This window comes from Nycticebus coucang, chromosome X (assembly GCF_027406575.1).
Source record: "Nycticebus coucang isolate mNycCou1 chromosome X, mNycCou1.pri, whole genome shotgun sequence".
Taxonomy (NCBI): Eukaryota; Metazoa; Chordata; class Mammalia; order Primates; family Lorisidae; genus Nycticebus; species Nycticebus coucang.
The window spans coordinates 47,333,622-47,357,716 of NC_069804.1; the positions used below are offsets into that span (position 1 = coordinate 47,333,622).

Genomic DNA, 24,095 nt, shown 5'->3' on the forward strand with positions numbered 1-24,095 from the left:
TTCCATCACAGGCTGGGCAAGGGACTTGAAGAGAAACTTCTCTGAAGAAGACAGGCACACGCCCTACAGACATATGAAAAAAATGCTCATCATCTTTAATCATCAGAGAAATGCAAATCAAAACTACATTGAGATACCATCTAACTCCAGTTAGATTAGCCCATATCACAAAATCCCAAGACTAGAGATGTTGGTGTGGATGCAGAGAAAAGAGAACACTTCTGCACTGCTGGTGGGAATGCAAATTAATACATTCCTTTTGGAAAGATGTTTGGAGAACACTTAGAGATCTAAAAATAGATCTGCCATTCAATCCTATAAGTCCTCTACTAGGTATATACCCAGAAGGCCAAAAATCACATTGTAACAAAGATATTTATATACCAGAATGTTTATTGGAGCCCAATTCACAATTGCTAAGTCATGGAAAAAGCCCAAGTGCCCATCGATTCACGAATGAATTAATAAATTGTGGTATACGTACACCATGGAATATTATGCAGCCTTAAAGAAAGATGGATACTTTACCTCTTTCATGTTTACGTGGATGGAGCTGGAACATATTCTTTGTAGTAAAGTATCTTAAGAATGGAAGAAAAAGTATCCAATGTACTCAGCCATACTATGAAACTAATTTATGGCTTTCACATGAAAGCTATACCCAGTTATAATCTAAGAATACGGGGAAGGGGGAGAGGGAGGGGAGGAGAGGGTAGAATGGGCAGAGGGAGGGTGATTGGTGGGATTACACCTGTGGTGCATCTTACAAGGGTACATGTGAAACTTAGTAAATATACAATATAATTGTCTTAACACAGTAACTAAGAAAATGCCAGGAAGTCTATGTTAACCAGTGTGATGAAAATATGTCAAACTGTTTATAAAACCAGTTTATGGTGCCCCATGATTGCATTAATGTACACAGCTATGATTTAATATTAATTAAAAAAAAGACAAGGTCTCATAACAAAAAGAGATAAAAAAAAAGATGCTAACAAACAGAATCCAGCAACACAATCAAATTATACATCATGACCGAGTCGGTTTTATCCCAGCATCTCAAGGCTGGTTCAATATATGTAAATCTTTAAGTATAATTCAGCACATAAACAAATTAAAAAACAAAGACCATATGATTCTCGCAATTCCTGCAGAAAAAGCTTTTGATAATATCCAGCATCCCTTCATGATCAGAACACTTATGAAAATGGACATAAAAGGGACATTTCTTAAACTGATAGACGTCATATACAGCAAACCCACACCCAATATGGTATTGAATGGAGTTAAATGAAATCATTTTCACTAAGATCAAGAACCCGACAAGGCTGCCCATTGTCTCCACTGCTCTTTAACATTTTAATGGAATTTTTAGCCTCTGCAATTAGGGAAGAAAAGGCGATCAAGGGTATCCATATAGGGTCAGACAAGATCAAACTTTCTCTCTTGGCAGATATGATTATATATCTGGAAAACACCAGGGATTCTACTACAAAACTCTTAAAAGTGATAAAGGAATACAGCAGCATCTCAGGTTACAAAATCAACATTCATAAATTGGTAGCCTTTATATATACCAACAATAGTCGAGCTGAAAAAACAGTTAAGGACTCTATTCCATTCACAGTAGTGCCAAAGAAGATGAAATATTTGGGAGTTTATCTAACAAAGGACATGAAAGATCTCTATAAAGAGAACTATGAAACTCTAAGAAAAGAAATAGCTGAAAATGTTAACAAATGGAAAAACATACCATGCTCATGGCTGGGAAGAATCAACATTGGTAAAATGTCCATATTACCCAAAACAATATACAATTTTAATGCAATTCTTATTAAAGCTCCACTGTCATACTTTGAAGATCTTGAAAAAACAATACTTCATTTTCTATAGATTCAGAAAAGACCTCGAATAGCCAAGACACTACTCAGAAATAAAAACAAAGCCGGAGGAATCACGCTACCAGACCTCAGACTATACTATAAATCGATAGTGATCAAAATACCATGGTACTGGCACAAAAACAGAGAAGTAGATGTCTGGAACAGAATAGAGAACCAAGACATGAATCCAGATACTTACTGTTATTTGATCTTTGACAAGCCAATTAAAAACATTCAGGGGTGAAAAGATTGCCTATTTAACAAATGGTGAGGTCGGAGGGAGAAAAGATGGCGGACTGAACCCAGCTTTCAACAGAGGCTCCCGTCCAGAAGGAGAGTTAAGGGACAGGAATTTAGTAAGTATCCTGGTGGACTTGAGCCTCACCAAGAGAGAAGGTTGAAGAACGCACATCAATACCGCTGAGGCACGCTGTGATCACAAGGACGCAAACAAAAGGTACAAAATCCACCACCAAGCAGACGGGAGTCCCCCTCCCCCATGGGACCGGCTCAAGAGCCCCACAATTAAACAAACGGGCAGAAATTGAAGGCCCTCCCACTCCACTCCACGGGAGAGACCTTCTAAAATCTGGACCTACCTCCCCTACTGGGGTGCCGTAGTGTTCTCCTGCTGGGCATAAAACTGAATAAAACTTTAAAAATACTTTGCCGGCAACCCTGAATCCCCAACACTACCCTCCCGCCCACTGAGGTCTGGTGGCCTGTCCCCCAGGAGTTCGGATCCTTGAGTGATTTCTCAAGGGGAGTGGACAGTCCCCCAGTTGCGACAGGTCAGCATTGACTCTGAGGCACGCGAGTGAGGAGAGGGCACCGGGCTGAGGGGGAGTCACGCCTCGGAGGCACTTCCTTGTGGTGCGGTGCAGCAGCCCTCCTGGTGCATCAGTACAGCCAGACCTAAAACTGAATGAAACTCTAGCTTCCCCCCCACTCTCACTCGGGGTCTGGGGACCTGTCCCCCAGAAGTTCGGATCCTTGGGTGATTTCTCAAGGGGAGCGCACAGTGCCCGAGCCGCGACTGGTCAGCGCTGACTCTGAGACACGCGGGCGAGGAGAAAGCACTCTACTGAGGGGGAGTCACGCCTCGGCGGCACTTCCCTGCGGATTAGGTGCAGCAGCCCTCCCCGGGCAACATTACAGGGCCGGGCACAAAACTGAGTAAAACTCTACCTTTCCCATGGAGAGCTGAGAGCCCCTACTCTCACTCGGGGTCTGGAGGCCTATCCCCCAGGAGTTCGGATCCTTGGGTGATTTCTTCAGGGGAGTGCACAGTGCCCGAGCTGCATCAGGTCAGCGCTGACTCTGAGACACGTGAGCAAGGAGAGGGCACTCTGCTGAGGGGAAATCAAGCCTTGGTGGCACTTCCCTGTGGTGCGGTGCAACAGCCCTCCCCGGGCGGGCGTAAAATTGAATGAAACTCTAGCTTCCCCCCCACATGCAATCGGGGTCTGGGGGCCTATCCCCCAAGAGTTCGGATTCTTGGGGGATCTCTTGAGGGGTGTGGACCCAGCATAAACTGCGGACGCTCAGTGCTGACTCTGGGGCGCGAGATAGAGGAGAAAAGGGTCGGCTGAGTGCCCACACCAGAGCAACAGTTCCCTGGAGGTAGATCAACAGCTGTTTTCTCTTTAAAGGAAGAACGCTCACTTCTGGATATTCTGAGGCCACACCCCCTGTCTCCCTGGGCAACCAGAGGAGGTCACTGGTGAGCGGGGGATTTCCTCACACTGCTCACAAACCCGGGAAGCTTCCAGGGCTGGGCCGACCCAGAGAGGTGATCAGACGCAAACCTCCAGTAGCAAAGAGGACACAAACCTCCAGCAGCAAAGACGTTTCAACTCAGAACAGCCCGTCTTCTGTAGGCGATTTCGGCAGGAACAGAGACAGAACCCCGCAAAGTTGTCTGTTCTGTTCTGTTCTGTTAGCAGCATCCATCAGGCACAGGGCTAAGCCTGAGTGAACACCTCCTTCCCATCACCTGCATCAAGCACTGAAAGATGTCAGGCCCCATCTCCTCCTGCTAGATAGCAGCAGTCTGCGGGGGCCTGGCAGACTTCCTTGCGATTCAGGCAGGTGCAAACCCCTGGAGTGTCTGTTCACTGCAGGCAACTGGGTTAGCCATCTGCAGAGATACCAGTGACTGGGCCCGAAGGAGGGGCAAAGTGGGGAAGGAGACGTCAACCGTCCCAGACTGCTCTGTTTGCTGGGTGGCTCCTCCTGACTCCACGCTGCACTGGGGTGAGCCATGTCAGAGGAGTCACCAGGCCCCTGTGATCCAGTTCCCAGAGACCTCTTGAACTCTCCCACCTGAGACAAGTGCCGATTGAGACAGTTGATTTGGACCTTTTGAACTGGGCTAAAAGACTGAGGACTTTTCAGGCGGTGCCCTGGGTGTGCGGTTGTAGGAAGGTTGGATTCTCCTTTTCCAACTGGGGCCAGAGGGGGGCGGGCAGGGTGACTTAATTGCTGATTTTTCCACAAAGCTGAGACTTCAACCCAGAGTAAACATTACAATAGGATCGAACAGAAACCAGCTGAAAACAAGACAGAACCACTTACCCCCACCACTCAACACAGGGCCCCAGTTTCTCAGGCCACAACACTGTACAGGCCCTCAATAAAGCTCCAGGGGAAAAATCAAAGGGAGTAAAATAACCATGGGGCGGAATCAGCGGAAAAACTCTGGTAACATAAATAACCAGAATAGATCAAACCCCCCAAGGAAAGATATGGCAAATGTGATTGAAGATCCCATTCATAAACAACTGGCTGAGATGTCAGAAATCGAATTCAGAATTTGGATGGCAGACAAGATTAATAAAATGGAATTAGGAATTCGAGGAGAAATTCAAAAGTTGTCTCAAGAATTTAACGAATTTAAAGACAAAACCACCAAAGACTTAGACACACTGAAGCAAGAATTTACAGCCCTCAAAGATATGAAAAATACAGTAGAATCCCTCAGCAAAAGAATGGAGCAAGCAGAAGAAAGGATTTCTGACATTGAAGATAAAGTCTTCAAACGCTCCCAATCTCTCAAAGAGGAAGAGAAATGGAGAGCAAAAACGGATCATTCACTCAGAGAACTCTCAGATAATTCGAAAAAAAGCAATATAAGAATTATAGGGAATTCTGAGAATGATGAGGTGGCCTCCAAGGGCACAGAGGCCCTTCTGCATGAAATTATGAAAGAAAATTTTCCAGACATGCCTAGAGAATCTGAAATTCAGATAGCAGACAGCTTCAGAACCCCAGCACGATTCAACACCAATAAGTCATCCTCCAGACATATCATAATTAGCTTCACTAAAGTTAACATGAAAGAGAAGATTCTCAAAGCAGTCCGGCGAAAGAAAACTATTACGTACAAAGGTAAGAATATTAGAATAACTGCAGATCTCTCTGCTGAAACTTTTCAAGCAAGAAGAGGCTGCTCATCAACTTTTAATCTCCTAAAGCAAAATAACTTTCCACACAGGATCTTGTATCCAGCTAAACTGAATTTCATCTATGATGGAGAAATTAAATACTTCAATGACATTCATATGTTGAAAAAATTTGCCATAAGTAAACCAGCTCTTCAGGATATTCTCAGACCTATCCTCCACAATGACCAACCCAATCCTATACCACAAAAGTAAACTCACTCAGAAACTTCGGATCAAACTCCAACTTCCACACTGGCGAAAGGATTAAAAATGTCCACTGGACCTTTGAAAAACTCGATACCCAAAATTCCACCAGACGTATCAATACTCTCCATCAATGTGAATGGCTTAAACTGTCCTCTAAAGAGACATAGGTTAGCTGACTGGATACAAAAACTCAAGCCAGATATTTGTTGCATACAAGAGTCACATCTCAACTTAAAAGACAAATACAGACTCAGGGTGAAAGGATGGTCATCCATATTTCAGGCAAATGGTAATCAGAAAAAAGCAGGTGTTGCAATTTTATTTGCAGATACAGTAGGCTTTAAACCATCAAAAGTAAGGAAGGACAAGAATGGTCACTTCATATTTGTTAAGGGTAATACTCAATATGATGAGATCTCAATTATTAATATCTATGCACCCAACCAGAATGCACCTCAATTTATAAGAGAAACTCCAACAGACATGAGTAACTTGATTTCCTCCAGCTCCATAATCGTCAGAGATTTCAACACTCCTTTGGCAGTGTTGGATCGATCCTCCAGCAAGAAGCTGAGCAAAGAAATCTTAGATTTAAACCTAACCATCCAATATTTAGATTTAGCAGACATCTACAGAACATTTCATCCCAACAAAACTGAATACACATACTTCTCACCAGCCCACGGAACTTACTCCAAAATTGACCATATTTTAGGTAACAAGTCTAAACTCAGTAAATTTAAAGGAATAGAAATTATTCCATGCATCTTCTCGGACCATCATGGAATAAAACTTGAATTGAGTAACAACAGGAATCTGCATACTCATACAAAAACATGGAAGTTAAATAACCTTATGCTGAATGATAGCTGGGTCAGAAATGAGATTAAGAAAGAAATCACCAATTTTTTGGAACAAAACGACAATGAAGACACAAACTATCAGAACCTCTGGGACACCGCAAAGGCAGTTCTAAGAGGGAAATTTATAGCACTGCAAGCCTTCCTCAAGAGAACGGAAAGAGAGGAAGTTAACAACTTAAAGGGACATCTCAAGCAACTGGAAAAGGAAGAACATTCCAACCCCAAACCCAGTAGAAGAAAAGAAATACCAAAATTAGAGCAGAATTAAATGAAATTGAAAACAAAAGAATAATACAACAGATCAATAAATCAAAAGTTGGTTTTCTCAAAAAGTCAATAAAATAGATAAACTTCTGGCCAACCTAATCAGGAAAAAAAGAGTAAAATCTCTAATCTCATCAATCAGAAACAACAAAGACAAAATAACAACAGACTCATCAGAAATCCAAAAAATCCTTAATGAATATTACAAGAAACTTTATTCTCAGAAATATGAAAATCTGAAGGAAATTGACCGATACTTGGAAGCACGCCACATTCCAAGACCTAACCAGAATCAACTGGAAATTTTGAACAGACCCATATCAAGATCAGAAATAGCATCAACTATACAAAACCTCCCTAAAAAGAAAAGCTCGGGACCAGATGGTTTCACGTCAGAATTCTACCAAACCTTTAAAGAGGAAATAGTACCTATATTACTCAACCTGTTCCAAAATGTAGAAAAAGAAGGAAGACTACCCAACACGTCCTATGAAGCAAACATCACCCTGATCCCCAAAACAGGAAAAGACCCAACAAGAAAAGAAAATTATAGACCAATATCACTAATGAATATAGATGCAAAAATATTCAACAAGATCCTAACAAACAGAATCCAGCAACACATCAAACAAATTATACATCATGAGCAAGTTGGTTTTATCCCAGGGTGTCAAGGCTGGTTCAATATACGTAAATCTATAAATGTAATTCAGCACATAAACAAATTAAAAAACAAAGACCATATGATTCTCTCAATTGATGCAGAAAAAGCTTTTGATAATATCCAGCATCGCTTCATGATCAGAACACTCAAGAAAATTGGTCTAGAAGGGACTTTTCTTAAACTGATAGAGGCCATCTACAGCAAACCCACAGCCAATATCATATTGAATGGAGTTAAATTGGAATCATTTCCACTCAGATCAGGAACCAGACAGGGCTGCCCATTGTCTCCATTTTTTCAACATTGTAATGGAAGTTTTAGTCACCGCAATTAGGGAAGAAAAGGCGATCAAGGGTATCCATATAGGGTCAGAAGAGATCAAACTTTCGCTCTTCGCAGATGATCTGATTGTGTATCTGGAAAACACAAGGGACTCTAATACAAAACTCCTAGAAGTGATCAAGGAATATAGCAGCGTCTCAGGTTACAAAATCAACATCCATAAATCGGTAGCCTTTATATACACCAACAACAGTCAAGTTGAAAATGCAGTTAAGGACTCTATCCCATTCACAGTAGTGCCAAAGAAGATGAAATTTTTGTGAATTTACCTAACAAAAGACGTGAAAGATCTCTATAAAGAGAACTATGAAACTCTAAGAAAAAAAATAGCTGAAAATTTTAACAAATGGAAAAACATACCATGCTCATGGCTAGGAAGAATCAACATTATCAAAATGTCCATACTACCCAAAGCAATATATAATTTCAACGCACTCCCTATTAAAGCTCCATTGTCATATTTTAAAGATCTTGAAAAAACATTGCTTCGTTTTATATGGAATCAGAAAAAACCTCGAATAGCCAAGACATTACTCAGAAATAAAAACAAAACAGGAGGAATCACACTACCAGACCTCAGACTTTACTACAAATCGGTAGTGATCAAAACAGCATGGTATTGGCAGAAAAACAGAGAAGTAGATATCTGGAACAGAATAGAGAACCAAGAGATGAATCCAGATACTTACCGCTATTTGATTTTTGACAAGCCAATTAAAAACATTCAGTGGGGAAAAGACTCCCTATTTAACAAATGGTGCTGTGTGAACTGGCTGGCAACCTGCAGAAGACTGAAATTGGACCCACACCTTTCACCATTAACGAAGATAGACTCTCATTGGATTAAAGATTTAAACTTAAAACATGAAACTATAAAAATACTAGAGGAGAATGCAGGGAAAACCCTTGAAGAAATTGGTCTGGGGGAGTTTTTCATGAGGAGAACCCCCCGGGCAATTGAAGCAGCTTCAAAAATACACTACTGGGACTTGATCAAACTAAAATGCTTCTGCACAGCTAAGAACACAGTAAGCAGAGCAAGCAGACAGCCCTCAGAATGGGAGAAGATATTTGCAGGGTATATCTCTGACAAAGGTTTAATAACCAGAATCCACAGAGAACTCAAATGCATCAGCAAGAAAAAAACAAGGGATCCCATCGCAGGCTGGGCAAGGGATTTGAAGAGAAACTTCTCTGAAGAAGACAGGCGCACGGCCTTCAGACATATGAAAAAATGCTCATCATCTTTAATCATCAGAGAAATGCAAATCAAAACTACTTTGAGATATCATCTAACTCCAATGAGACTAGCCTATATCACAAAATCTCAAGACCAGAGATATTGGCGTGGATGCGGAGAAAAGGGAACACTTCTGCACTGCTGGTGGGAATGCAAATTAATACATTCCTTTTGGAAAGATATATGGAGAACACTCAGGGATCTAAAAATAGATCTGCCATTCAATCCTGTAATTCCTTTGCTGGGCATATACCCAGAAGACCAAAAATCACAACATAACAAAGATATTTGTACCAGAATGTTTATTGCAGCCCAATTCATAATAGCTAAGTCATGGAAAAAGCCCAAGTGCCCATCGATCCACGAATGGATTAATAAATTGTGGTATATGTATACCATGGAATACTATGCAACCTTAAAGAAAGATGGAGACTTTACCTCTTTCATGTTTACATGGATGGAGCAGGAACATATTCTTCTTAGTAAAGTATCCCAGGAATGGAAGAAAAAGTACCCAATGTACACAGCCCTACTAAGAAACTAATTTGGGACTCTCACATGAAAGCTATAACCCAGCTACAAGTTAACAATAGGGGGAAGTGGGAAGGGAGTGGGTGGGTAGAGGGAGGGGGATTGGTGGGATCACACCTGTGGTGCATCTTACAGGGGTATTTGCGAAACTTGGTAAATGTAGAATGTAAATGTTTTGGCACAGTAACTGAGATAACGCCAGAAAGGCTATGTTAACCACTGTGATAAAAATGTGTCAAATGGTTTATGAAGCGAGTGTATGATGCCCCATGATCATATCAATGTATACAGTTATGATTTAAAAAAAAAAGTAAAATGTAAAAAAAAAAAAAAACTAAAAAGCTTCTGCACAGCTAAGAACACAGTAAGCAAAGCAAACAGACAGCCGTCATAATGGGAGAAGATATTTGCAGGGTATATCTCTGACAAAGATTTAATAACCAGAATCCACAGAGAACTCAAACGCGTCAGCAAGAAAAAAACAAGGGATTCCATCGCAGGCTGGGTAAGGGATTTGAAGAGAAACTTCTCTGAAGAAGACAGACGCACGGCCTTCAGACATATGAAAAAATGCTCATCATCTTTAATCATCAGAGAAATGCAAATCAAAACTACTTTGAGATATCATCTAACTCCAATGAGACTAGCCTATATCACAAAATCTCAAGACCAGAGATGTTGGCATGGATGCGGAGAAAAGGGAACACTTCTGCACTGCTGGTGGGAATGCAAATTAATACATTCCTTTTGGAAAGATATATGGAGAACACTCAGAGATCTAAAAATAGATCTGCCATTCAATCCTGTAATTCCTCTGCTGGGCATATACCCAGAAGACCAAAAATCACAACATAACAAAGATATTTGTACCAGAATGTTTATTGCAGCCCAATTCATAATAGCTAAGTCATGGAAAAAGCCCAAGTGCCCATCGATCCACGAATGGATTAATAAATTGTGGTATATGTATACCATGGAATACTATGCAGCCTTAAAGAAAGATGGAGACTTTACCTCTTTCATGTTTACATGGATGGAGCTGGAACATATTCTTCTTAGTAAAGTATCTCAAGAATGGAAGAAAAAGTACCCAATGTACTCAGCCCTACTATGAAACTAATTTGGGGCTCTCACATGAAAGCTATAACCGAGTTACAACTTAACAATAGGGGGAAGTGGGAAAGGGGGGTGGGTAGAGGGAGGGGGATCGGTGGGATCACACCTGTGTGCATCTTACAGGGGTATTTGCGAAACTTGGTAGATGTAGTATGTAAAGGTTTTGGCACAGTAACTGAGATAAGGCCAGAAAGGCTATGTTAACCACTGTGATAAAAATGTGTCAAATGGTCTATGAAGCGAGTGTATGATGCCCCATGATCATATCAATGTATACAGTTATGATTTAATTAAAAAATAAATAAATAAATAAATAAACAAATGGTGCTGGGTGAACTGGCTGGCAACCTGTAGAAGACTGAAACTGGACCCACCTCTTTTACCATTAACTAACATAGACTCCCACAGGATTAAAGATTAAAACTTAAGACATGAAAGTATAAAAATACTAGAAGAGAGTGCAGGGAAAACCCTTGAAGAAATGGGTCTAGGCGAGTATTTTATGAGGAGGACCCTCTGGGCAATTGAAGCAGCTTCAAAAATACACTACTGGGACCTGATCAACCTAAAAAGCTGATCCTATTGCAGGCTGGGCAAGGGACTTGAAGAGAAACTTCTCTGAAGAAGAGAGGTGCATGGCCTATAGACATATGAAAAAATGCTCATCATCTTTAATTATCAGAGAAATGCAAATCAAAACTACTTTGATGTATCATCTAACTCCAGTAAGATTAGCCCATATCACAAAATCCCAAGACCAGAGATGTTGGAGTGGATGTGGAGAAAAGGGAAAACTTCTACACTGCTGGTGGGAATGCAAACTAATATATTCCTTTTGGAAAGATGTTTGGAGAACACTTAGAGATCTAAAAATAGATCTGCCATTCAATCCTATAATTCCTCTACTAGGTATATATCCAGAAAACCAAAAATCACATTACAACAAAGATATTTGTATCAGAATGTTTATTGCAGCCCAATTCATAATTGCCAAGTCATGGAAAAAGCCCAAGTGCCCATCGATCCACGAATGGATTTACAAATTGTGGTATATGTACACCATGAAATATTATGCAGCCTTAAGGAAAGATGGAGACTTTACCTCTTTCGTGTTTACATGGATGGAGGTGGAACATATTCTTCTTAGTAAAGTATCTCAAGAATGGAAGAAAAAAGTATCCAATGAACTCAGCCCTACTATGAGACTAATTTATGGCTTTCACATGAAAGCTATAACCCAGTTATAACCTAAGAATAGGGGGAAGGGGAAAAGGGTGTGGAGGGAGGGGGGAGGTGGGCAGAAGGAGGGTGATTGGTGGGATTACACCTGTGGTGCATCTTACAAGGGTACATGTGAAACTTAGTAAATGTAGAATGTAAATCTCTTAACACAATAACTAAGAAAATGCCAGGAAGATTATCTTAACCCGTGTGATGAAAATGTGTCAAATGGTCTATAAAAGCAATGTATGGTGCCCCATGATCGCATTAATGTACACAGCTATGATTTAATAATAATAATAATACAAACAAATAATCAAGCAAAACTCTTAAAAATCTAAAAAAATATAAAAAATAAAATAAAATAAAATGTACCTTTTAGCATGCTCAAGAATTTACAAAATATTCTAAGGCCCTCAGCACTACATCAATACAGTGTCACTTCTATTATTAATGAGTAATAGCTTCTACTACATGGAACACGTAAGTCTGACGTTCTGTGCATTAGTGAAATGAATTTGTTTGGTATGTAAGATGACCTTATCTCAGCTCCCACAGCACAAACTAATGGGGGCTGAGATACCTGTGTGTGAAATGATTTTGAAGTCCTGATTCCAGCTTGAGTTGTACTAATAAGGCAAGATCAAATTGAATTACAAGAAAATTGGGAATGGAGTAGAAGGGAAATTGTGGTCCTAAAACATAGGATTGCGAGAAACACATAAGCAACAATCAGTGCGTGAAGGAAAGCCTCCAACCCTCTAGCTATACTGTTTTTCAGCTCCTCATCTACATTCACACAGCAGGGATACATGGCTGCTTAACAGCTGCTCAGCTCCATCCCGAAGCAGGGAAAACTACTTCTGGGCAGAATGTGCATCGGACAAAGTCAACAAACTCCATGCCTGCCTCCCATGGGAGACCGAAGACGTCAGAGGCGGCTCTGGCTTAGCGTGCCATGAGGAGAGCTGTGCAGAAGGAGACTCTAGTCAGAGCTCTGTAAAGCACTGTGGAGTCTGTGGGGAACAATAAGAATGCAGAATATAAATGTAAGCTGCAGGCTGATAGGCCTATTAGGAATTAGGGCAGTCTTTGAAAGGAATCTGTGGAGATGATGCAAAACACCAAGCATGTGACCCAAATCACGGCAGGGCATATTGGAAGGAGAGGGGAATGGGAAAGAGACATTTTCTAATCTGATTAGTCTGAAGTTTCCCCTGAGTGTGGAGAAGGGTCACTGCCCAATTAGAGGCAAAGTTAGACTGAACATGGTCTGCTTTGTGGCTGAGAAGGATGTCCTCCAAGTTAAGCTGGGCTTGGAGGCAGATGTGCTCAGAGACTGAGACAACTTCGAAACAAGTTGTGAAATTCTCTTTCTGCATTTAATGTCAAATCGTAAAGACAAAGACAAAACAGTCTGCTGAGAGAATGACAGGATGATGACGTGGTGGCCTTAGCACTGGATAAGAAACATCTAGGTCCTCCAGAAGCCAGACTCCCACATTACTGGACTTTCCAGGACAACTCAGCCTCAAGGCCATCAAGAGATAATCTAATAAACATCCACAGCTTCCTGACTAGAAGACATCTTAATTTGTGAAAGGCATTCAAATCCAACTGTTGAGAAACAAGGTCTCCTCTATCTACAAAAACACAGGTTTTTTTCCAGTTCATTTCCAAGTCAGAGTGTGTGGTCTATGGTCCTTGACTAGAACTTTACCGATCAGTACTTAGCACCAGATACTATGCTGGGTACTTTATGTATGTTATCTTAATCAACCCTCAGAACTTCTAGGGAGTGGGTACTGTTATCTCATTCTAGAGGTAAAGAATCTGAGTTTCAAACAGGCCAAAACTCATGCACAAGGTCACACAGCTAGTAAGAAAACTCAAAGAATATGAGAGACAAGGCGGGGGTTAAAATTGTCAATATGTGAGGTGGTAAATCAAACAGGTTAGAAGCAGGTTTCTGCACTGAATGAATCAAAGGTTAAGCCATAGATCTTCATTAAGGGACAAACAGAGAAGCATACATAGTCGCAAGAATTCTTAACAGGAGAGAATCACTCCAATCATCAGCCAAACAAATGCAATAAGGCTTTGTGGATGCAGTGCCACTTTAAATGGGTCTTGAAGGAAGAGCTTGTTTTCAGCAGGTGAAAAAAAAAAGAAACTACTTCCTCTGGAAGATGTAGCAAAAGGAAAGGCAAAAATGTGAAAAACCAGGAAGTGTATCTGTGAAATGCTAAATGGCCTATTTGGGTGGACTATTGGCAACTCAAGGGAAGCTCTGGGGGTGGGGTGTAACTGTGCAGAGCCCTGACTTCTAGGCCTGTCTACCTCATCTCAGGTCCTATAAACCAGGATGACCTACTTATCCCTCACACTGCTGCTAGAAAACAAAAGCAAATAGAGTTAAAATAAAAACAAATTCAAAACATCAGAAAGAGAATTGATAGTCTAGAAAATTATGCCATGTCGATCCAATGCACACCCACATCCAACCAGATTTGCCCTCTTTTGGATTCCACTCCTAATACCCTGGACCTTGATTCCCCTACATAGGATTTGGTTTTATCTGTTCCTTTAGTTTTTCCTTTTGTCTCAGATGAGGATTCCCTACACTAGCCCTTGCTTGAGAACAATGCTCCACCTGACAGCCCTAAACCCCACAATGAAGAAGGAGCTTACTTCAAAGATAAGGAGCTGGTAGAGAAAAAAGAGACATCATAGGTTTGTGAGTAGAAGAGTGACAAAATGACACACATTTTTACTCATAGAAGGCATGTAAAAATGGATTTAAAAATTCAGAGACTGGCGGAAGAAAATACCAATGTGGAGGCCCTGTAGTATTCAAGAAGCAATCTGGGTCAGAACAAGAGTGACAACAGTGGAAATGCAGAGGAGAGAGTGGATGCAGGCAGTAGGAAGGAGACATCCTAACCTACTGGCTATTTGTAGCCAATAATTAAAAATGACCAGAAGCAGGGATATGCATTTGAAAGGTTCAGAAATCAAGTCACAGCTCTTCTTCATGTGACTTTGGGCAAAACACCTCATCTCTCTAGACCTCAGCATCTTCATATATAAGATAGGAAGGATAGGAAGGATAATAGTTATGGCCTCACAAGTTGTTCTCAAAAAGTAAATAAGATAATGTATCCAAAGCAATTATCACAATGCCTACAACACAGCCCAAAATGTTAGCATCATCAAGAAACATTAGTCAGGGAAGGAGCTAGAGTGATGCCATAGGAAACATGAAAGATGACCACAGTCTAAGTGGCTCGAAGAGAGGGGCCTGGAAGTGAAAAGTCAAGTTCAACAAGAGAAGTGCTATTTTAGAGAGGAGTTCACTGTGCTCGCCTTTCATGACACCATAATCTCTTAATTTTCCATTTGGTGCTCTAGCAAGACAGAGCTCCATGCTAATAATCCTAGATCCTCTTACTGCATGCCTTTAGCTATCAGCAACTAATGCTTTGAAAAACTTGCCCTGAATTTTATATCTAAAGTTCTCAGAACCAATGAAGTTGCACATTTCATTTTGTCCCAGGAACCTGTGGATATGTAACTGTGTATTCATGTTAAAAAGATCAAATAATAACTTACAATAGGTTCTCTAATGTTCAAAATTATGACAAGCTTTTTCTTTTGTAACACTTAAATGAAAGTATGTCATCAATAATATCATCAAAACAGTCAAGGGTAAGTGAAGGGTAAAGACAGATGTAAAACCAGGAATGGTCCCCCACACAAAAGTCCATAGGACAATCCCCATGATGGGTAGTGAGTGCTCTTGCTTACCTGGACAGTAAGGTTGCTAGAAGATCCTCATTCACAGGTAACCTGGAGGACTTGCACAGCCTTCTAATGTATTTGGTGGGTAATACATTTTTTCTGCATTAAAACAAAGTAAATGGGCTTTTATATATTTTGTGTCCCCTTTAGCAATAATTACATTCTGCAGAAAAGAAAATACAGATGTGACAAGTCCTAAAAATGTGCACATGGAAGTATGAAAACTGGTGTTGGAATTCACAGGAAAAACAGACATATTGCATTTCACCAACTTTTGCTATTTCAGAGGTCACCAGATTATGTCCTTACAAAGGCCTTTCCATGAAGATGCAGATTCTTGTTTGGTGACAGTACAGCCTATTAAGGCTGCAGCCACAAGCCACAAGTGTTGCTCTAAGTAATCGATCTGCATTCTTGACCACTAGTCAAAAATGGTTCTGATATTTGAAAACATCTCTTAATTTGACAGGCATGCAGAGCTTCCAACATAAGTACGATATGACTTGAGGGTGTTTTTCTAGTCTTTTCCTTGGACCCAAACCTTATAACCTGGAAGCCCCAGCTGGGGCCTCAACATTCACTTCAATTTTGTCAGATGCAAGCATTTTTCTCTAGAGAAGCCCAACATTCATTCTTTGCTGGGCACAGAAATGCATGGCCAATGTTTTCATTTAGCCAATGCTCTTCCAGGCATCACAATCAGAATCAGCAGGAAAGAAAGTGGTCTCTTTTCTTTGCAATGAGAATGTTTACATCTGGAATCAAAGCTTGCTGTATCTGGAGGAAACTTAGGCTACCGGATCAAGCAGCTTCCTTATTCCCAAGAGGTGTTCCTTTAGTGAAGGAGGGTCACATTTCTCACCTTGAAGCAGGGGCACCTCTATGGTAGAAGGCAGGGCCAGTGTCATGAAAAGCTCAGGCCACACATCCTCTATGACTATGGTCTCCAACCCCCAGGCCACTAGGGACCAGTACCAGTTTATGGCCTGTTATGAGCCAACCCCCCACTGCCACTCCTTGGAAAAATTGTCTTCCATGAAACTTAACGAACCAGGCTTCACAGCAGGTGAGCAGAGAGCAATCGAGAGAAAGAGCTTCATCTGTATTTATAGCTGCCAGCTGCTCCCCATCACTGGCATCACCACCTCAGCTCTGTTCCCCACCCATCCGTGCACAGATTGCCATGAAACTGGTCCTTGGGGCCAAAACTGTTGGGGACCACTGCTCTAGGCAGCTCAGGGAAGCTTAAAGATTCAAGGAAAAATGCATCTTTAAAAAAAACTCACTGCAGATGGATACATTGTGGATTAGGAAAAAAAATAAGATTCATTTTTAAAGTAAACTATGGTAACTCCAAAGATACTCAAGGCATGTAGCTGGCCACTTAGTTATAGACTTCAAGTCTGGGGATGAAGAATAGAGTCACAGAGAAGAGAGATGGCAATGGTGTGCAGCAACAAAGTTAGAAGCTAAAGTGAGAACTAAGCTTTGCCAACTCCAAATGAAAGAAATAAAGTTATATACCCTCCCCACTATATCAGATCTGTGAGTAAGATGAATACCAAAACATATTAAGATGTTTGCATCCAATTTTATGTTAACAGTGACTCAATGAAGTTCCATACCCACATGATCAATGTATCAGAAATAGATTATACTGAACGTCATTATTTCCAAGAAGAAGTAATTTCAAAGGAATTCTATTATAACTTTGATTCAAACTATACACGAGAACTTCATGGAACCAAAATAGTTGTACCCCCTTAAGATTCTGAAATTTTTAAAAGGGGGAAATAAAAGAAATTCTGTAAAAGTTTACTTGCAAATTCCCTGACCAGTTTATTATAAAGGTCACATTTATAAATTGCAGTCATCACTAATATAATGGAAAAAGATAATATGTCAGAATTAAACCTTCTAAAATCTTGATTTACTATGTTTCAGTTCAAAGCTTCTAGAATTGAATGAAAAGAAAATTCAAGAGAGCAACTTATTCTTTTTAAGATGTAGAGCCTTCCCTATTCCATCAACAAACAAATCTCACTGTCACTGTGAAATACCTGTACCCAAATACGTCTCCAAAAATGATTTAAGGTGGTTTTGCTAAGTACTGGAGCATTATGAGACATGTCAATTTTCCTTTTGCCCATTTTGATAAAATATAAATTCCCTCATTACTCAGGTTCACAGAAACTTGAATGATTTATTAGAATCAATAAAACAAAAGCTTACTTTTCTCGATCTTCGTATGCACAGGTAGAAAAGAATCTTTCGAAATTCTCAAAAGTATTTCTCTTGAGTTGTTCATGGGCCTGCGCAAGTAAGACCTCCAAAGTTGGACATGGTTCATCAGGTACACGGTAGTGACGTGCAATGGTTATAACCTCTTGGTCCGTGAGTTTTCCAACGGTTAGACTCATCATTATCTCTCTGAATGTGGAAAAAGATTCATAAAATGATGTCTAAGAATACAGTATTTTACCTCTCTTAATAGAAAGCTCCAAATACCATTTTATAAAACTCTTACCAACTGCAAAGGGAAAGGCAATTATTTTTCTTTAATTTAATTTCTCTCCTTAATTTAGGAGCAGCAGGAAGGCACCAATGCTGGAATGGAAAATCATAAGCGCTATGGCTATTATAGATAGCTATAAATTTATAAATAAAATGGCATTTTTTCCCAGAATCAAACTTGTATGACATAATAACGTGCAATCAGGAAGCAAATTTTTAAGGCCTTGTGTGGTCAAAAATCTGTCACTAAATACATGGCTTTATTCAATGCCTACTGATCTTCCTTACACAAAATAATGAGAAACTTTGCTTTCTGGTTTCCTAGGGCATGAAATTTATAAGGCAATAAATTAGAAAGGTGTTTTGGGATGGGGAAAGCATTCACGCATGTATATATAATAAAAAATAAAAATTGACACACCCTGGCAATGAGAACAAAATAAGAGAAAAAAAAGAAGCGTTAAAAAAGCTGTGTCAAGAGGGAGGCAAGATGGCTGACTGAAGACAGCTTTTGGCAGAAGCTCCCATCCAGAGGGAGAAATAATGGTCAGAAATAACCCAATAAAGTGGAAGATCGGGAGCTGAGCCTGAGAGAGAGGATCCATAGGTTCACATCACCCCTGCTGTGACAAGCTGGCACTCCAAGGAAACAAATTTCAGGTACAAAACCCATCCCAAAGAGGACGGGAATCCTTCCCCTCCCCACCCCAGGAGAGTGGCTTGAGGTGAGTAGAGAACAGAGGACCTTTTGTTTTATTGAAGGGGAGAGACCAACTAAGGGCTGGGACTCCCTCCACAGAGAGAAACTGCTGCAAGCCCAGGTAGTCTCTTGCCTGGGCCACAAGTTGATCTAATATTCTCCCTACCTTCCTAACTCCCAATCCACCCCTCCTCCTTCTCCTGGCAGTCTAGAAGACTACCCCCTGCAAAATCCGGAGTGTTTGGCAGATTTTTGCTAAGGTGGGGCACCTCACGAGCTGTGAGGCAGTTGCGCTGAAACTATACCTTTAATACAGGCCGGAAGTCACAAGGTGAGAGAGACTTGCCCCCTGTTGGAAAGAGCATAGCTTGGGACCTGTGCTACTGACCACCAGGGACCATGGCAAACCAGCTCCCCAACTCGGCAGCCCACAGTGGGTGGCTAAGCTTCCCCTGGGCTCCCGCGATGGTGACCATGGTGGCGACTCTCACCCCACTCCTGCAACCTGTGATCCATGGCCGGAGACTCCAACATGGCTCCTGTGACCAGAGAAGCCCACAGCCAGGGACTCCCACCCCACTCCTGCCACTCTTGCAGCCCACAGCAACTCCACCCTCGGCTCCTACCTGGCTCCTGCTACCCGTGGCCCACAGCCAATGACTGCTGCCCAGCTACTGTGACCTGCAGCCTGGGGCTGGTGACTCCACCCTTTGGCTCCCTGCTTGGCTCCTGAGATCCAAGGCCCATGGCCTGCGACTCCTGCCTGGCTCCTGTGAACCTTGAGGCCCACTGAGGCTGGCAACTCTGCCCTCTGGCTTCTTGCTCAGCTCCTGTGGCTGGAGGCTGGGGGTCAGGGGCTCCACCCTCTGGTTCCTGGGCTGGCTCCTGTAACCCTTGCAGCTGGTGGCAATGCCCTCCAGCTCCCTGCTGGCTCCTGCGACCTACACACAGCAGTACCCAAGACCTGTGGCACCACACCCGACAGTGGTGGCGGCTCCACAGTTCCTCTCACTGTGGTCAAACTGAGCTGCCAGTGGACCCCTACTGCCTAGATGCTGAAGACCTTTTGAACTCTCTCATCTGACTGGTATTTGTGTTGACTGGGACAATTGGTTTGGAACTCTTGACCTAGGCCAATAACCGGGGGACCCAGTAGGTTGTACCCTGGTTGCGTTGTTGTGGGGGTGTGGGATTCTCCCCTTCCAGTTGTCGCCTGTGGGGGGACAAGGTGTCTTAGTTGCTTCTGTATCTCCACAGATGAGATTTCATCCCAAAGCCACTGAGTCACTAGGATTGGACAGAGACTAGCAGAATACCACTCAGTGCCATCTAACCCCATCACACCAAGCAGGTCTCCAGAGTTTCAGGCTATACTTCTGAATGGGACCTTTGTAAAGCTCTAAGGGAAAAGCTGCAATCATAGTCCCAGTTCTTTGGTAAAGGGCTGATTAATTACAACTCCAGGAGCCCTCAATTCAATTTTGCCTTGTAGACTTCTCTAGCCAAATTGTGCAAAATAATCATGGGGTGGAATCAGGGGAAAAATTCTGGCAACATCAATAATCAGAATACATCAACTCCCCAAAGGAATGACAAAAGAGACACAAAAGAAGATCCCATTCACAAACAAATGGCTGACATGTCAGAAATCGAATTCAGAATTTGGATTGCAAATAAGATTAACAGAATAGAGGTAAAGATGAAATTAGAAATTTAAGGAGCAATCAAAAGTTGTCTCAAGAATTCAATGAATTCAAAGACAAAATCACCAAAGATTTTGACACATTGAAGCAAGAACTTGCAGCCCCCAAAGATCTGAGAAATACAGTAGAATCCCTCAGTAACAGAATGGAGCAGGCAGAAGAAAGGATCTCTGACACTGAACACAAAGCTTTTGAATGCTCCTAAATGCTCAAAGAGAAGTGGAGAGCAAAAATGGATCATTCCCTGAGAGAATTGTGGAACCACTCCAAAGGAGCAAACGTTCGCCTCATAGGAATCCCTGAAGGAGAAGGGGATGGTCCGAAAAGCACAGATACTCTATTCCAAGAGATAATTGAGGAGAACTTCCCAAGTATGGCAAGAGATACTGAAATTCAGATAGCAGACAGTTTCAGAACCCCAGCATGACTCAATCCAAATAAAGCATCTTCTAGACACATTATAATTAACTTTGCCAAAGTAATATGAAGGAGAAAATCCTGCAAGCAGCCAGATGTAAGAAAATCATAACTTACAAGGGGATGAATATTAGAATGATTGCAGATTTCTCTGTTGAAACTTTTCAAGCCAGAAGTGGATGGTCATTGACCTTCAATCTCCTAAAAAAAAAACAACTTTCAGCCCAAGATCCTGTATTTAGCTAAATTGAGATTCATTTATGATGGAGAAGTTAAATATTTTAATGACATACACACATGGAAGAAATTTGCCATAACCAAACCAGCTTTCCAGGATATTCGCAGACCCATCCTCTATAATGAGCAGCTCATTATAGAGTGCTCTACCACCAAAGTAAACTCACTCTGAAATTCTTGACCAAAACCCAATTTCCACAGTGGTGAAAAGATTCAAAATGTCCATTGGACTTTCAAAAAACTTGACACCCAAAACACTACCAGGCTTATCAATACTCTCAATTAATGTGAATGGCTTAAACTGTCCTCTTAAGAGGCACAGGTTGGCTGATTGGATACAAAAACTCAGGCCATATATCTGCTGCATACAAGAATCTCATCTTACCTTAAAGGATAAATATAGACTCAGGGTAAAGGGATGGGCATCTGTAATCCAGGCAAATGGAAATCAGAAAAAAGCAGGAGTGGCAATCTTATTTGAAGATACACTAAATTTTAAACCAACAAAAGACAACAAAAGTAAAGAAAAACAAGGATGGTCACTTCATATTTGTTAAGGGCAACAACACTCAATATGATGAGATGTTAATTATTAACATTTATGCACCCAACCAGAATACTCCTCAATTTATAACAGAGACTCTAACAGACATGAGCAATTTAATATCTTGCAGCACCATAATAGTTAAGAGATTTGAATACCCCTTTGGCCGTGTTAGATAGATCCTCCAATAAGAAACTAAGCAAAGGGCGGCGCCTGTGGCTCAGTGAGCAGGGCGCCGGCCCCATATACCGAGGGTGGCGGGTTCAAACCCGGCCCCGGCCAAACTGCAACCAAAAAATAGCCGGGCGTTGTGGTGGGCGCCTGTAGTCCCAGCTACTTGGGAGGCTGAGGCAGGAGAATCGCCTAAGCCCAGGAGTTGAAGGTTGCTGTGAGCTGTGTGATGCCATGGCACTCTACCGAGGGCAATAAAGTGAAACTCTATGTCTAAAAAAAAAAAGAAACTAAGCAAAGAAATTTTGGACCTAAATTTCACTATACAACAATTGAATTTAACAGATATCTACAGAACATTTCATCCTAACGAAACTGAATACACATTTTTCTCATCAGCCCACAGAACATACTCCAAAATTGATCACATCTTAGGTCACAAGGCTAACCTCAGCAAATTTAGAAGTATTCCTTGTATTTTTCTCAGATCATCACACAATAAAAGTTGAAATCACCAATAACAGGTATCTGCATACTCATACAAAGACATGGAAACTAACCTTAAGCTGCATGATAGCTGGGTCATAGATGAGATTAAGAAGGAAACTGCCACATTTTTGGAACAAAACAATAATGAAGACACGAATTATCAAAACCTGTGGGATACTGCAAAGGCAGTCCTAAGAGGGAAATTTATAGTGTTGCAAGCCTTCCTCAAGAGAATGAAAAGAGAGGAAGTCAGTAACTTTTTTTTTTTTATTAAATCATAGCTGTGTACATTAGTATGATCATGGGGCACCATACACTTGGTTCATAGACCATTTGACACATTTTCATCACACTAGTTAACATAGCTTTCCTGGCATTTTCTTAGTTATTTTGCTAAGACCTTTACATTCCACATTTACTAGGATTCACATATACCCTTGTAAGATGCACCACAGGTGTAATCCAATTAATCCCCCTCTCTCCACCTACCTCCCCCCTCCCTCCCCTCCCTTTCCCCCTTCTTCCTATTCTAGGTTGTAACTGGGTTATAGCTTTCATGTGAAGGTCCTAGATTAGTTTCATAATAAGGGTGAGTACATTGGGTACTTTTTCTTCCATTCTTGAGCCACTTTACTAAGAAGAATATGTTCCAGCTCCATCCATGTAAACATGAAAGAGGTAAAGTCTCCATCTTTTTTTAAGGCTGCATAATATTCCATGGTGTACATATACCACAATTGGAAGTCAGTAACTTAATGGGATATCTTAAACAACTGCAAAGGGAAGAAAATTCCAACCCAAAACCCAGCAGAAGAAAAGAAATAACTAAAATTAGAGCAGAATTAAATGAAATTGAAAACAAAAGAATTATTCAAAATATCAATGAATCAAAAAGTTGGTTTTTTGCAAAGTTCAACAAAATTGGTAAACCTTTGGTCAACCTAACCAAAAATAGAAAATTAAAGTTGATAATATCATCAATCAGAAATGACAAAGGTGAAACAACAGACACCTCAGAAATTCAAAAAATCCTTAATTAATACTACAAAAACTTTATTCTCAGAAATATGAAAATCTGAAAGAAATTGACCAATACTTGGAAGCATGCCAACTTCCTAGACTTAATCAGAAAGAATTGGAAATGCTGAACAGACCTATATCAAGTACTGAAATCTAATCAACTATACGCAATCTCCCAAAAAAAGAAGAGTCCGGAACCAGATGGCTTCACATCAGAATTCTACCAAACCTTTAAAGAGGAACTAGTACCTATATTACTTCACCTTTTCCAAAACATCAAAAAAGTAGGACTACTTCCCAACACATTCTATGAAGCAAATATCACCCTGATCACCAAACCAGGAAAAGGCTCAACAAGAAAAGAAAATTAGAGACCAGTATCTTTAATGAACATAAATGCAAAAATATTTAATAAGATCCTAGCAAAGAGAATCCAGCAACACATCAAATGAATTATATACCATGACCAAGTGGGTTTTATCCCAGGGTCACAAGGTTGGTTCAATATATGTAAATCTATAAATATAATACATCACATAAACAAACTAAAACACAAAGACCATGTGATTCTCTCAATAGATGCAGAAAAAGCTTTTCACAATGTCCAGCATCCTTTCATGATCTGAACACTTAAGAAAATAGGTATAGACAGGACTTTTCTTAAACTGACAGAGGCCATGTACAGCAAACCCACAGCCAATATCATATTGAATGGAGTAAAA

The 24,095-nt window shown here is 40.9% G+C and overlaps 1 protein-coding gene across 1 annotated transcript in view; it reads right to left on the bottom strand.

Moving 5' to 3' along the window:
* EFHC2 (EF-hand domain containing 2) overlaps positions 1–24,095 on the bottom strand; it is a 268,766-nt gene that overhangs the window by 39,440 nt on the left and 205,231 nt on the right. Inside the window, exons 12-13 of the mRNA XM_053579880.1 lie at positions 17,811–18,008; positions 15,585–15,677 (exon numbers count right to left, since the gene is read on the bottom strand). Coding sequence (XP_053435855.1) covers positions 15,585–15,677; positions 17,811–18,008 — 291 coding nt within the window. The remainder of the gene's footprint in view (positions 1–15,584; positions 15,678–17,810; positions 18,009–24,095) is intronic.